General features: G+C 40.5%; 1 protein-coding gene across 2 annotated transcripts; it reads left to right on the top strand.

Annotated features, from left to right (window-relative positions):
- Positions 1-770: 770 nt before the first annotated feature.
- On the top strand, positions 771-14,963 carry dync1li2 (dynein, cytoplasmic 1, light intermediate chain 2). 2 transcript variants are annotated; one of them, XM_086182014.1, is made up of 13 exons: positions 771-928; positions 1,664-1,737; positions 2,527-2,643; positions 2,733-2,963; positions 7,322-7,485; positions 8,705-8,798; positions 8,915-9,050; positions 9,210-9,321; positions 9,464-9,523; positions 10,411-10,455; positions 10,557-10,674; positions 11,191-11,319; positions 12,118-14,963. In XM_086182014.1, the coding sequence occupies exons 1-13, from the start codon at positions 846-848 to the stop codon at positions 12,132-12,134; spliced, it is 1,380 nt and encodes a 459-aa protein (XP_086038140.1). In that variant the 5' UTR covers positions 771-845; the 3' UTR covers positions 12,135-14,963. The 2 variants fall into 2 exon arrangements, with proteins under 2 accessions (XP_086038140.1, XP_086038130.1); XM_086182004.1 differs by having other exon boundaries at positions 12,113-14,963.
- The last annotated feature ends 1,625 nt before the right edge of the window (positions 14,964-16,588 follow it).

Here is a 16,588-nt window from a genome sequence, read left to right as displayed (position 1 = left end):
GCACATAAGTATAAACAACAGGAGGGAGACAACCATTAACCTGCGTCGGGGTGATGGCAAACTTGGTCCAACTTTCTTGATCGTCATTGGGGTCTCTTGAGATTCTCTTTGTCTGGTCCCTTCCCTAGGACGTGCTTGTCTTGGGTGACCCTATGAGGGGCATGAAAGACCCTGACAACTTCGCTCCCAGGATCATTGGGACATGCAATAAGGTGGTAGCTCAAGGAGGAGTTAATTTAATCATTCTTTTAAATAATTCATTCACAAAAATCAAGATCCGTAATGATTAATGTCTGTTAAAACAGCTATGATATTCTGTTTGCTCTACCTGCCATAAGTTATTGCATGAACTTCTGATCTGACTAGAAGTAACATTGAATTGCAGGAAACCTGAACAGTGGGGAAACAATCTAAACCCAGACGGTCTCATTTTTCCACTGATGCAATCTTTTTTTTTTTTCATTTCTATATATTTTTGCAAACGAGTTGTGTGTTGCCACTTTAAACAAACATGCGTGTTGATTCAATGGCCACATGGTGGTCCTCTCAACACAATGTCTCATGTCTCAGCTGCTAAAGGAAAAAAAGAACAGCTTTGAATTAGTAAAAAGATGTGCATAATTGAAAATGCGCATTCGCCTTCTTATTCATGTAGCTGCCACGCTTACATTTTGTACGAATAATTTAAACAATTTTCCGTCAAATAAATTCGTCTGCAGTCAATAATGACGTGTTAGCTACCCGAGTGCCGTGTATGAATGTAACGCACCCCTGGCCACTTGGATGAGGGCGGCGCTAGTGGTGCCCAAGCAGCAGGGCCTTGCCTTTGTGGTCGTAGAGAGAAGATGGCTCCCGTTGTAGAGAAACAGCTCCCGGGCGCAGCCGGGACAGGCGACAACAACGAAGAGGAAGAAGGACTAAACCTTTGGCAAGTCCTGTTATTCTTTTAGCGGCTAAATGCCTGTCAGGTTCTTCCGGGACAGCAGAACCGTTCTGGTTCTGCTTTGTCACTGCTGGTTGCTTCTTAGCAAACACCGGCCCGGCTAGCAGTTAGCACAAACTGACGCTGGGCGGTCAGTTTGCTAATGTTACTTGTGTTAGCTGTAGAGCTAAGTGTTGATTAAACACACTGTGGAATCTCCACAAGACTAGAACACCATGGAATGAACGGGTCAACTCTAAGAGAGCTAGTCATGCCTCAACAGACCATGACAGGACATCAACCAAGTTAACGTTATGTTCTGCCACTTTTACGTGGGATACAACAAGCTAATAGGAACGTTCAAGCTAACCAACACCCTAACTATAATCGTGTAATTTTACTATATAGACAGATATTATTCGCCCTAATAAGCCCGTCAGTGCTTATTAAAATACTGAGGTTACTGTTATGGGACATTAGTTTTTCAGATTCCATAGTTGATTTTGATTTTCTTCACGCCGGTCAGCAGAGATGACTTCTCATTTCCTGCTTCTATTTTGTCGAGATCGTGGACACATCTCAGAGCCAGAGAAACGCTTAGATGAGCCCTGGTATCGCTACAAGTTATAGTTATGTAATGCGCCATGTTAGCGTGTAAAAAAGAGAGTTGTCATTGTGCCACATAGGTGTCAGTTGTCTGTCTGCTCTTCCCATAATGTTGCATGAACTCATTTCTTGCAGGACTTCGATATTGAGTGAAGTTTCCACACGATCAAGTTCTAAGTTGCCATCGGGAAAAAATATCCTGGTATTTGGTAAGTGTTGCAGTAAGCCATACGTGAAAGTCTTTGCTTGTGCAGGACTTGCAATATATTTGTGGAGACCGGACTTCAATGACTCACCAAAGAAGCCCCAACAGGCTGCACCTACATCTGTGTTTCCTCCTACATGCATAAAAAACAATAAACACATGTCCTCCTGGGTAGGAACATATTTATATGGAGGAATATTCTAGTCATGTGAGAAATGGCTAAATGCGCTTCATTTATTTGAGGTTTTCCCCACATTAACTGTACTCGAAGCACTCTACAGTGTTTCCATCTTCATATTCATACACTGATATTAAAGGCTGCCATGCAAGAGGCCAGCCATCATCAGGAACTATTTTGGGGTTTGTTTTGTTGGAGAACAGGAGGATTGATGCGATAACCTGATTATTTTCAGTGACTTTAAGTACCTATTGAGTTACTGAATTTGGAAATCACTCATGCATGAATGAAGATTAGTGTTGCACGATTTGCTGGGAAAATCATTGCGATTGTGGTGGACAATATTGTGCTACATAAACAAGAGGTATCGTGTACTTGATTAGTTTTCAAGAAAACTTAAATGTGTTCATCTCGATTCAAACATTTAAATGTAAACTGGCATTAAATAAACCAAAAACAATTATGAATGCAGGATTATTAAAAAATAAACGAATTAAAAAAGTGTTACAAAATAGACCTGATGTTACAATTGTGACTTGATTTATTGTGCTGCACTGAGGAGGATGAGGACTTGAATAAGTAGCAAGCTGGTGATTAATAGCAACAATCTTCCAGGGGAGGATGGATCAGGAAAAACTTCACTTATGTCCAAGCTTCAAGGAGCCGAGCACAACAAGAAAGGGAGGGGACTTGAGTATCTATACTTGAATGTCCACGATGAGGACAGAGACGGTGAGTCATCTGGCACAATTTTGTTGATATAGCTTGTAGCCCTAACAGTTGTACTTATATCATACTCCTATTTTGGTTTTCCTTTGCAGACCTTACTCGGTGTAACGTGTGGATCCTGGATGGAGACCTGTACCACAAAGGCCTACTTAAGTTTGCCATTACTGCCCAGTCACTAACCAGTTGTCTAGCTGTGTTCGTTGCGGATATGTCACGGCCATGGACCATAATGGAATCGCTGCAGAAGTGGGCCAGCGTGCTACGTGACCATGTGGACAAGCTGAAGATCCCTCCTGAGGAAATGAGAGAAATGGAGCTCAAGAGTAAGTAATGAGCTACTTCTTATTACTAATAGCTTCTGATAGATTGAATGGTCATCTTGAGTTTACCTGCAATGAAAGGCAGGTACTCATCTCAATTATAAGACAAGCGTTCTGCTTTGATTGTTACAAGGTCGTCTGTGTCTCAAAATGCATAAGTTTTTGGGGATGGGTTTTGTCTGTAGAGGGGACTTAAAGCAGAAAACACTCCAAAAAGGCACCTGAAGCAACCCAGAGTAGAAGCAATGGGCATCTCATGTAATAGAAGCTAGACTTCTTGCTTGACTGGCTACTTGGAAAAAGGAGAGACTGGTTGCTGCGTAGCACAGGAGGCGACGCTGTGTAACATTACACATTGCCATGGATGTTTCTAGGTCATCATCAGAGAGGCCCATGATCCTCAGCTGTGTTCTGTTGCTACAGGCAAGTTCTGCAGATCAATGAGTGTGATGTATTCAGATGTTGTTCTTCTCTTAATTTTAGAACTGGTCATCTCTTCCTTATGAACAGTTCCTTTGTGTTAAGAAGAATTGTTGCTTTCCAGACAACTTTGTTGAGCCTGCAGGGTGATAGAGCTTGTGCTGGTCTGCCTCTCATGGTTTCTTGCTTTTAAGTCTGAAATTAGTGAGCATTAAAAAAAAAAAAAAAAAAAAAAGCTAAAGTCCCCCTCAACTCAAAAATGCTTATTTGCTGTGCACATAATGTACATGTGGATGTAGAGCTTGACACCAGGAGAATGTTTTTGTGTTTAGCTTTGGAAAGTGTTAATGTTGTCAGTGTGTCGTATTGTATACTACAACATGTCCGCGATCGAGTAGCTCCGAAAATAATCAGTTACAACATGTAACTTGCCAAAGTAAGTGACAAGTAGTAACAAGTATTCTAATGTACTTGCAAGTTTTGTTGAAGGGCAAATTCACCCGGTTTCAAGTGGATGTCCAATCACTGTCGATGTAAAGCTCTGCTCACAGAGCAGTTTGGATAGCGCTTACCTGCCCCAGAATTCATTTCACATGAGCTTCATACACCACCTAGGTGTGATAAGATGCAAAGGAGCTCAAATACTTCATTCTTAAAACTAACTAATCTAGTGACAACAAACAAGCCTTATGGCGTCATTGTACCTGTACGCTAAAACTACAAAAAGATGAGTTGATGTGTAAACTATGACAGATTAAACACTAGATTCCTTTTGCAGATAATTTTATCTTGCAGAAGGGGGGGAGGTTTTGATTGGCTGAAGTTTGTTGAAGGAGTCAGGGGGCAGTGAACATTACTTCAAAGATAGTGCACGCTTGAATTGACATAAATGTTAGAAAAAAAGTACTTGCTCATAGTCATTTCCTGTCTCGGCACTGGTTTTCTTTTTAAATTTATCTTAGGAATCCCGAATGAGGTCTCAAATACACAGTCCATGTGCAGATCAAAATTTTAATGAAACCAGGCACTTTTGGGGCCTCGTGTCTTTGACCACCTCCAACAAAACTACACTGAAATCAACTTCTATGATTCTGTATCTTTTGTAGTTACTTTGAGTTATGGCACAACCAGTGAGTTTTATTTTTCATAATAAGATGCTCTATATATCAGCCCTGATTGTTCTCTGCACTCTTGGAAGCATTTCTATTTTTCTATACATGCCGCAAGAATAAGGCCATAATGGTTTTGAGAAGTAGCATGCCCTCTGGGCATCCGCGAGTAGAGATGAGATATTCAAGCTGAAATAACCTCTTATCATCCATTATGTCACTGTGTGTGCGTCAGATATGGTGACACCGGTGTCATAAGTGGAAGCCATCTCTTTCAGTATACCCAGGAATTTACTGTTCAACTGACCACATTTACTGACTGGCAATGCATGTGAAAAAGTGGCACATTTTCCTTTTAATTACACAGTAAATTGTTGTAATTACGTTCAATGGGTTCAACTTGCTTCAGTCCTTAATTTTAGGTCAAGCTGTATTGTTGTGGATTGTTGATTTTACGAAATGCCCTGGAGATGAAATAGTCCCTGATTCATTGCAGTTGTACATGTTCAACCATGGTGGTGATTACTGCTGTTTTTTGTGAGGTTTTTTTGTAAGGTAAGGACTTTTTTTAAGGCTTCTTTTTTCAAGTTAAGATTATTTAGGGTTCTGTTTCCTACGTCTGTGAGAAAAAAACTGACCACACCCACGCATGAGGTCAAATTTCCAGTTTGGCTGAGGTATGTCATCCAGTTAAAGCATCGTCCAGCATGTCTGTGGTGATGTCAGTAGCGGATTGGTGAGACCTGGCCAGATAATGTATCAGTGGGTGAGTGTGATTGAGAGAGACAGGCTGACAGAGAGACAGGGAGCATTCGTGAGTGAGTGGCTTTTATCCAGCGAATCTTGCAGCCGTCTTGCATCATGGTTCCCTCCCCATTCAGAGCAGTCTGGAAGGGACGTAAACCAACTTGGGCTGAGTTCAGTTAGTGGGCTGGACTTTCTGATGATGGCTGCTGCTGTTGTCTAACGTCAAACTACAGGAGCAGCCTAGAAAGAAGAGCGATAGAAAGATCTCTGGATTACAACAGAATGAGCACTTTTTTTCAGCCACAGTATATGTCATTAAAATGTAGGAAAAATTCTTTGTAATTTTGTTTGGATTCTAGATTTGTTTCACTGAATTCAAAGAAAAGAGGTACTTTGCAAGACATCTGTTACATGCTAGACATGTGACTTACATAAAGTGGTGCAGTGTTTCCTTTTTTCAGTCTATTCTTGCAGTCTGTTTTGGATACAGTTTTTTACTGTTCTGTCAGGTAAACTGTATTTCAAACAGAAGACTAACAGTTCTTGGTTGTATGTACGTATACTGTGTGACCTCACCTTTGTTTGTGGAACAAATAAATAGGTCAAAGTTGCTGTGTCTCTTCCATTTTTTTATTGTATACCCAACCCCAAAATAGCAAATCTCTGTTTAGTAGACAATGCCCAGTGCCTGTAGGCTTGAAAGTTAGATGTTATTATTTGTCTTTCACAGACAACTCTTGGTTGGTAAAATGTGACCAAAGACATGAATTGAAACATAACTTCCTGCTGTTCTGCCACAGACACCCATGTTCAAGGTGAAAGTGAGCAAGCAAATAGGATGTGATCCTATTAGTCAAACAAGCTATTAATCATATGAAATTTACCCGTTTTATTTCTTTTCTGAAGTGTTTTCTGAATTGATTTGACAGTGCACTGCTGAACAGAGCAGAGTTATTTGTGACTTGTCTGTGCTGTCTCTGGTCAATAAATCTCCTTGTTGCCTGCCATGTCTCGGCTCAGTGGACCTCTGATCTCTGCCCTGGAGAGAATTAGATGAGTCTGGCTTTTTAATCAATCTCAGTGGAGGTCAGATTGAGTATTACACTATTTGTCCTTTTGATGTTGTAAAATCTGCTTGTAAAGATGTTTTGAGGTGGTTTGGTGTTTGTGCATATTTGGATTTGTGTAATCCTGTATCCAAGAAGGGTTCCCTGCTGGATGGAGTTTTACACTTGTTGTTGCCCCACATAGTAAATCCCATGTTCCAAAGTGAAAGAACTTGCTCAAAATTGTAAGTCAATCTGGCTTTGTGGGCTGTCCCAGCTACATTCTCAAAGCTCCTGAGGAAGTAGGCCAAAGCTTCCTGCATCTAAGTACCCAACACACACACACACACACACACACACACACACACACACACACACACACACACACACACACACACACAGCTGGAGCTGCTAAGAGGTAAATGTGCTGTTACAGTAAATTAAAAATTTTAAGAAACATTTTAAACTGCATGAAATTGAACATAAGCAAACTACTGGTGTTTGTCACCTACCAGAAAGCAGACTGACTCTGCATCACCTGTCATCCCCTGCCTCTCCTTCAGTGCTCAAAAGTGGGTGAAAACCAAATTGAAATTCACTCTTGTTCTGGAACAACTTTGTCTGCTTGCCTTTTACCTCAGTAGGGTGGTATTTCCTTTTCTTTATTGATCTGTGTGCAGTCACTATTGTCTCAGGAAAGAATCTCGTCTAGTCAGTATGTTTTATCCACGTCCAACCTCACATGCGCATCTCACCTGTCAACAGTGGGGGGGGAATCCACACACTTGGCACCCGGAGAAGTCATGTCATGTACCAGACTTCATGGCAGAGGTGTCAAAATACATTTTATGATCAAAGCTCTTTGATTTTTGAACAGTTTCTTGAAAATTAAATGTCTTGCTATAAATGTGATTTATATCTCGTGAACATTTTGCACATACTCTAATTTAGATTTAATTCCAATCTCTGATTTGTCCTAGTCTAATTAGTGTTGGGAGTCTCTGCATGACAGTTACTGTTCTCCTCTTGTCTCCATCAGTGGTAAAAGCGTTCCAAGAGTACACAGAGCCAGAAGATGCCACCCCAGTCTCCCCACAGAGACGGGCCCCAACAGCAGGGGAAGACGAGGCTGTTGTTCTACCGATTGGAGAAGGCACACTCACACACAACCTGGGCATTCCAGTGCTAATAGTTTGCACAAAGGTTGGTGATATGAATGATAATATATCTTCAAAAATCACTGAGCACCTCCTTCTAGAAGTGATGGTCCTCCTCCCCACGCCTTAGTCCCTTGATTAATTTTCCAGAGGCTGTGGGGGGGGGGGGGTCATCTTCTCTTGTCATTGCCAATCCTCTCTAAGCTCCCCTGGATGCTTCCCTCAACAATGTGGCAGCAGCCCCCACTGCTAGCTTTCTCTGGTCTCTTGAACCATGACAAGCAGATTGTATGGAAAATCTGTTTTCCCCTATGGATACATTATTTTATGCATACTTTTACTACATATTTTGCTTTGTTAGATACTGGCCACGAATCAAAAGCTTCCATTATACTTAATGGTCAACCCTCCAGGCAAAGAGGAGCTCTGTGAAAGTGTGTAGTCATCAGCAGAGCTTCACATGCTAGCCGTGATTAGAAAATGGTGAATGTGTCTTTTCTTTCTTCACTGCCTCTAACCTTTATCAGCGAGAGTTTAGGTCTAAGTAGACAGAATACTTTTTTCAATACCATCAACTATTGCTAATCACTTCATCTTAGCCATGGATATGGAGCATATATTACTTAGTATGAAGTTTGTAGTTTTGATTAAACAAGATGGTTAATTCAAAGTTTCAGCTACTGCCCCCACCCATTAAATTACTCACCGTCAGGGTGGAAGTTGCCATCTTTGGAGTTCTGCTCGTTGTAATGAAGGTGTTTCACAAGCAGCCCTCATTGAATTCTCTTTCCAGAGTAACTTGTAGCCGTGTCCAATGTTTCCCACCTTCTAACCTTTCTTCAAGGTATTACTTGATTGATCTCTTGACTAACTGACTCTGTGCGCTGTCAGAACATAAGAACATTTAGTACTTTTACTGTGTAAATTAAGCGGAAAATTTTAAGTTTTATATATAATTTGAAAGTTATCATTTTACTGTTCAATTTATCTTGATGAGTACAATCGCCACCTCTTTTCAAAAGAAACAGTAAATAATAAACGCACAAAACTGATAACCTCACCTATGAAGCAGCATAGTAATTAAATCACCAATCGATAACATTTCTGCAAGACATGGCAAATTGGACCGATGTTTGGTTCTTAGAAATAAGTTTTTTATGACAGTAATGAAGTGGTTTACTGTAGTTCCCACCTACTGTTGAGGAGTTGAGTTTTGACTTTCAAGTGTTGCTTTCAACTCTCTGAATCTCTCTCTCACCCTTCAGTGTGATGCAATCAGCGTATTAGAGAAGGAGCATGACTACAGAGAGGAGCACTTCGATTTCATCCAGTCCTACATCAGGCGATTTTGCCTACTATGTATCCTTCCTGCATAAATGTGTATCACCATCACCATAGTTGAAACAGAAATGGCTTCCCTTGAATTCTCAGACGTTCCTCAGCCCAGCAGTAGCTTCCTTAACCTGACTAACCAGATGGAGCTGGCCTGATCTACACCTCTGTCAAGGAAGAGAAGAATCTGGATCTGCTTTACAAATATATTGTACATAAAGTGTATGACTTCCAGTTCACCACACCTGCCTTAGTTGTGGAGAAGGATGCAGTGTTCATGTAAGTGAAGCACCATTTTAGTTTGTATCATTAACTCAATTTAGTTTCTTAATCTTGACTCCCACAGTTGACTCAAAAACAAAGACAAAAAAAATCTTTTGTGAAACACTGGATGTTTGAACTGTCCATTCAAAGTTGATAACTTTCTGTTCATTTCAGTCCATCTGGATGGGATAATGAGAAGAAAATTGGGATTGTGCATGAAAACATAACAACAGTCAGACCTGATGATCCATTTGAAGACTTTATTACAAAGCCTCCAATACGAAAGGTATGGCCGTGAAAATATGGAGTAATTGTTTTTACGTCCCAAAATGAAATGGTGAGCTAATGCATTTCCATACACTCTCCTGTCTCCTTTGATATCCTACATTCTCCTCTTTGATGGCTCTGTTTCTGTGTCTTCTTCACAGCTGGTTCATGACAAAGAGATAAATGCAGAGGATGAGCAAGTATTCCTGATGAAGCAACAGGTGTGTGTTTAGTTCCTACAAAGTTCTTGGCAAGTTTTTCCTCTAGTTACAAAAATATTGCTGAAATTTTACAGATTTAGCCATAGTTAAGTGAACAATCTTTGAAGTAGTTTATACAGCTTTATAGCAGGTGATAAAATAAAGTAACATTGTAGGCATGAGTTCAGACAGTAGGAGAGAGGAAATGTATTTCTTCGTCAGTGTTTTTCAGCTCACATTACGGTCAGCGCTATATCATAGATATTGCTGCCTTGTTACATTGTTTTAAATTTCTTTGAGACAACCGCTATCATGTTGTCCCCCATGAAGCACAGGGACTTGTAAGCAAACTGTTGCAGGCCACAGCCATCTTGTAGCTTCTACACCTGGCAACTCTCCTGTTTTCCCTTGGACGGCTGATGTTGCCTCTGGATGGTTCTCTTGCTCATCCCTAGTAAATGGATGGTTGAAGGAAATGTGTATAGCCAGTGTCGCACTGTCGCACAGTCACACGAGAAATCACACAAAGCATTCCGTTGCCCAATTTGTGGCAAAAATAAGGAAACTTGAAGCTTTTCATGTCATGTTTTTTTTTTCTGCATCGAACTATAGAGGGGGATTGTGTAAGTATCAGTATTGGTAGGCAGTATATGTATTTGGGGGTTATAGAAATGTAGAAAATCGAAGTATTGAGTTTACGTCAGGCACTCCTCCTGTCCAACCATACCTGTAGGAGAACCAGTTTTAAAAATCCTTTTATATTTCCTATCTAATAGAGGATTGGGACAACATCTGTGGTTCAGTGTGAGTGTGCCAGAAGTAAACCCAGGGCTTCCTTTTCACACACACGACACTCCTTGAAATTGTGTAGCAGTGGAAATTATTCTTTTCACCTTTTTTCTTTACAGTCCTTGTTAGCAAAGCAGCCCGCCACACCAACAAGAGGAGCAACTGTAAGTGTTGTTTATTGCTTTTTCTTCATTCTGCATCCATCTACATCGTCAATGTAGACCAACTCAATGTCACCCTTCACCCTCTGGGGTTTGCGTTACAGGAGTCCCCAGGCCGGACATCCTCAGGTTCCCCCAGGCCTGCAGGTCGTGCCGGCCAACCCATTGTGACCAGCGGCTCACCAATGGCTGCTGTCAAAAAGCCTGACCCTAACATGAAAGGTTGATGCTTTTTAACAGCTCATTTCAGTGTTTCTAGCCAAGTCTGGTGCCTAGTAGTGTGTCCCAGGAGTTTGAACTGGCCATTAATCCTCTCCATTTATTGAAACTGCTGCTAGAAGGGGCTTGTCATGCTTCTATGCTGCCCCCAAGAGGTAACAAGTGAAATTATTCACATACCAGTCGACTCTGGCATTGTTCCAGAGATTGATTCTAATTTCTCATCATCTAGTACAGCAGCTAGCTAGAACAACTTCAGAAAAGGAATTAAGCATTGTCTTGAACTAGATTTAATAAAGGCGGTTAATCTTTTCTAATTGATTTACAGAGCTGTTAATGGAATTAAAACTGCACAGAGAAACTCGGGTATTGGGAATTAAACTGATTGAGATTGCAAATTATTGTTTCAGTAATCTGCCTGCTGCTCAGGAGGTATGTGATTGTGGTCGGTGATGCTGTGGTCACAGTTTCTGTTGTCTTTGTCCCATTATGGTCTCACATGGCATGTTTCTCTTGTAGCGGGGGCTGCCAATGAGGGAGTGCTGGCTAACTTCTTCAACAGTCTGTTGAGTAAAAAGACGGGATCCCCAGGGAGCCCAGGAGCTGGAGCAGTTGGAGCTGGCGTGCAAGGGTCTGCCAAGAAAACAGGTAAAGGTCTAACTTCTGTGTTGTCATCTCTGATAGCAGAGACGGGGGCAGCCACTCTGTCTCCCTGTCTTCTTTTTTAGTTTGCCTTGTGGTTTTAATCCTTATTACGACCTACACGCCATCCTCTGACTCTAGATATACTTGAGAGAATGGGCTAAAAGGCTAGAGGAGTTAGAAACGGGGCCTTTTGCTGCCAGAGGCTGTGGACCATTTTTCTGTCTGGAGTTTTATCTCTGCAGCCCTTATTTGAAAAAGGGGAAGGTTTGTCCTCTTTGACTGAACATCTACTCTGAGGAGGAAACAGGCCTGTATGCACCAAACCTCTAATCATAAGCCCCCATGAAATTGTTGTCACCCAATTCACGTCATACTCCATTGCTCTCTTGCTTGACTAACTTTCCCGTTGTGTTTTACTTGTGCATCAGCTCCAGCACATACTTTTTTCCCTTTATTTGTTATATTTGAGAAATATAACAATGTCCTCAGTAAATCTTTGAGGGAAACATTGCATAACTAATTTCTATGAGACCCCTCACATGTTTGTTTTTCCAGCGCTGAACAGTGTTGACATGTCTGAGACCCAGTTGAAAGGATAATGCATGAGTTCATGTCCTCTTTGTCGAATGATTGGTTTTGCATGTGCGCTAACAGTGGCTGTGAGCCACTACCCTCCAGCATGAGACCGTCCGACCTCCCATTCATCTGCTTGCTGGCTGTAGCAAACTGTTTTTATAAATACACACAGACGCTACAGGAGATTACTTTTGGGCTTTGTCTCCCGTCTGTTTCCAAGGGCAGAAGCTGGGTTTGAATGACGTCCAGGCTGAGTTGGACAGGATGACTCGCAAACAAGACTCCATGGTTTCAGCTAACAGTGTACCACCGCCGACAGAGAACGAAGCGTGAAGGCAACAGGAACAGCTGCATTGTCCACTGCGTTAATACTCTGGAAATTTACATGTACATGTGAGCACTAAGAAAACAAATATTGACCAAATTCCCAATGTCCATATCAGTCAGCACACATAGTGGGTTCCACCAAAATGAGTTTTGGATGCTGTCAGATATTTGTCCTGGTGGGATGAAGAGAGAGATGACGGAAATGGAAGGTGTTAATGAGATGATACGTTCTGAAGGCTCGGCTTTACTTCAGTCTTCTCTTCCACTATCAGTGTAATTTTGTCAAGGAGGTCGGTTTATGGAAACGTGTGCACACTCCTGGCAGCCAGCCTGACACACTGGGTTGCAGGCCTCCCAGTCTCTGGGGTTGAACACACTCTCTCCTAATGGAGCTAAAGAGTGGAAATATCCTGGTCCTGTGGCCTTTAGTTCAGCATATCTTGTGGAAGGAATTTGGTTGTGATTGAAAAGTTATTTAAACTTAAATGTATTCATCGAGAAAAGTGATTAGAATACTTGCAAACAAATGTAGTATGTAAAAATTGTTGGATATGATACTGGTGTATTTATACAAAGTTCCTCCTTTTTATTTTATTTTTGTGCGCCATTTCTTGGTTTAAGGAAACATTCATCTGTGTCACGTAACATATTAAAACACCACTGACGTCATGACATAAATTTGACAAGTCTGGATAGCTGATAGCATATCATTGTTTGCCCTAGTCATCTTGAAGGATTCTGTAAATACAGATAATAATATTAAAAAAATCATTCAGGTTATAATTCTGTGTATAAAATGCAATTCTGTCCAAATTCTGAAAATGGCTTCTTTTACTAAATGAGACTGGCTGACAGGCTTGAAGTTGCACCGCTTCTTTAGCTCCAGGCGTGTATAGTTGGGGGAGGGGGGGTTGGGCAGTGTCTTTCCTATTATAACTCCCAAGTGCCTCGCATAGTTAGCTTTTTGTTTCGTAGTAGAGGTGCTCGTCGAAATAAGAGGAAAAAACACTGTAGCACCATTGGCTGGAAGGTCTTTGTCCATTTATCATCCAAATAATTTATTTCTTTTTACACGTTTGTTAATGTACAACAAGCCTGTGGTCACTGCTAATTTTTCAGAAACAGGATTTCTGTGGCCTCGTTGGTAGTTTTCGGTAGAGCAATAGATTGAATGCCTTCCTACAAACTATAGAGGCTGCTGATAATAAGATGCATTCACATTATGTGTACCCCGATGAACACTTCACTGTGGTTAAAACCACTCGCTTTGCAGCCAAAATGCACACACTTACATACACTTGCTGTGAATTGAACAAAGACGTGTTCATTGTTTCGCAGCACTGTGGTCCTCCTTCAGTTTCACATTTTCTTCATGCTGTGCTCCATATGTCAGCTAAAACATTCCTAGTTTCTACAAGAGGTAGCTTTTGAAACACATCCCCGTAGGCCACCTGTTTGTCCGGTCCGGTCTTCTTGTTTTGGTCTCTCAGTGCCCTAAAATGACCTTTGCCTTCACTGTACAGTTAACAGTTTGTCTCACTGGGCACCCTGCCTTCACAGGATTGCTCCTAATTCATTTGTGCGTTCTTAAGGGGTTGCTTAATTGTCTTATGTCATTTTTTGGGGTAATTTTTTTTTTATTAAAACATTATTACTGTACCATATCAAATAATGTGTAATAGTATTTCGATGGTTTCATGACACCGCAATCTAAGTGTACGTTTATAAGTCTGTATGCAAGGCCCTGCTTAATCCTGTGGATATTGTTCATCACTAGCTGTCACACAGTATTCAAGGTGAATGCAAAGAGAGCAGCTATTTGCTATTGAAATAACATTAGCAACAAAAGAAACAGGTGGTTAATTGGAACATGGAACCAAAGATGCATCGTTTTCTCACTGTTTTCTGCCTTTGTTAGAGTTGGTAGACATCCATAAGGTTAACCAGTGGCCGTTGTTCTCTGGCGCTTGCATGGAGCCCTTGCATTCCACATGTCCATTTTGCAGAACAAAAAACTGTTCAAAGAAAAAGCCTTATTCCTTTAACTTTATCTGGGGTTTCGGGATTGAAAAGTTACTGTAATTGCATAAGAAAGCAGATTGTGGTAAACTTTCTAAACTGGTCTACAAATACAAAGCATTTTGGGTTTGTCGTGTGTGTATATATGTATGTTTTCTATGTTGCTCTGTGAGGGAATAACCACAAGACCGTATTGGTGTACAGTATACTTTATGCATGATTGGTTTTGTCAGATCATGCCACACAAATATTTTCCAAATTATGCTCTTACTGTTTTGTTTGTTTTTTTTAATTTTTTTTTCCTGTGACCGGGTGGAATGTGCACCTGAGTGACTGTTGGATGAAGCACAATTTAGGAACGGCGAGGAGCAGGAACGCCACATGTTGAAATAAGCACTTTTCCTCTGAAACTTGTATCAGTTCCCTGTTGCAACACTTAAAGATACAGAATGCATTTTTTTTTTCTGTTTGCCTTGCCTTTAGTTCATTTCATAATTAACATAGACCTGAACCTATCAAGTAGAACTGCAATGTTTATTTGCTGCTTAAGCGATGAAAGGTGCCCTTTGTGGTTAATTATGTAATAACCCCTTTCTGCTGGCAACTGTATTTTTTTTAACACAATCCTAGAAATAATTGTGCAGTGGATATATTTTGGGGACATCTTGAACTAGATAAACCAAATATATGTCCATTTATTTTCAAGTTTGCCCCCCCCCCCCCCCTAAAGCATCCCTTGTTTGTGTTTTGTTCCTAATAGACTGGTTTTGTTGTCAAATATGGACTTGCCCGTTGCCATTTTCTCTTTAATGCTTGTTGAAATGCCAATCTAACCATACTGGCCACATACACACACTAAATTGGCATTTAGCTGAGTGGAATGAAGTGCTCTCATGCTGCTTGGTTTCAAAGTTGCACTTGTTCTTTGTAAAGACTGGATGTTGATCCCAAGATTGAATAATGAGATGCAACTTTTGTACTCAAACGTCAGTTGAAGTCAACTGCCTCTACGCATCTTAAATGAATTGCCTTCGACCACTAATGACGGTCTACATCGATGCGAGACTCTGAGCTTCTGCTTCCAGTCCTTTTGTATTCAGGATATCAAGATATTGTAAGCGTATGGCTGGCTGCATTTTTGTGTCCTGAAGTAATTCAGAAGTTTGATTGTATGACTTAAACACAACTCTGTAGCCTCTAAGTCGCCATGTGGATTCTAGCTTCTTATGCTGACAAAATAAGGAAAATGTTTCAGACCCCTGGCTTCAATAAAAACAAGAATCCAAACTGTGCTTGACTATTGTTTTCATCCAAATGTTTATTGCAATATGACCAAAAAAAAAATCTTAATCACTATAGAAACATCATCATACCCTGCCTGAAAGCAAATATGACTATTGTTATGACAGGTAATGTACTGATGAAGAAGTGTAGATTAGAGTTGAATTATTTTATTAGTTTCATCAGAGTAAAACTTGTTCAACATCAGCATTTTGCCCATTTTTAATGCAGAGGAATTGATACAAATGTCAATAAATGCATGAAATTAACCGTAGAGAGCCAAAACCTGTTCAACCTCACGTCCAATCAAATGCTGGAAGCAAACTGGACCAACCTCATATTTTGTAACTCCTTTCCAAAAGGTGTATTGGTTGATAAAGTGTGTACCAGGACAATACAACCAAACAACGTGCTTTTTCGCAGTGAGTGGAACAAGCTGGTAAAACTATGTTTTACTCAGGAAAAAAATATAACGCCAAAGAAAATGAACCCAGTCAATCACACTCATGACCCAATGTGTGGATTTAGCCTGTAAATGGAAGGCTGTGTCGTCAGTGGAGGACAGTAAAACACCTTTGCTGGGGAAATTATAATAAGAATATCGCATGTAATTTAACAATCAGAGGCTTTGTCAAACAATGGAAGAAGGCACTGTATAATAGTTACCATAAATACTCTCCAGGCAAATCTGGCTAATATTTGTTAGTTTGTACCATCATTGCTTATAGATGGTGAAAAGTGTTCTAAATGATGAAAAAAACAAATTCCTCCAAGTTGATCTATTAAGTCATTTAGTCATTCACATATTTACTCAATATATATTTGAACTGAAATATCTGACATACTTGTCACGGCTAATATTACTATATGTGATTAATTCTGACGTTACAAATTTAAAAACACGTAATCTTATTATGGTTTACTTGCCTTACAGCTCTAGATTGAAGCCCTCAAACTGCAGTCTTTTGAAACATTTTTCAAGGTGCATACTACAGTAGTGGTTATTAAAAGATACAGTGGTAAGACAGATTTTAGAAATACTGGAAACCTCACGCTTCATATATGGATT

This window comes from Aulostomus chinensis, chromosome 2 (genome assembly GCF_037954235.1).
Source record: "Aulostomus chinensis isolate RoL2024-O1b breed Wild chromosome 2, RoL_Achi_v1.0, whole genome shotgun sequence".
NCBI lineage: Eukaryota > Metazoa > Chordata > Actinopteri > Syngnathiformes > Aulostomidae > Aulostomus > Aulostomus chinensis.
Note: the sequence above shows the minus strand (reverse complement) of the source record. Positions and strands in the feature narration are given on the sequence as shown.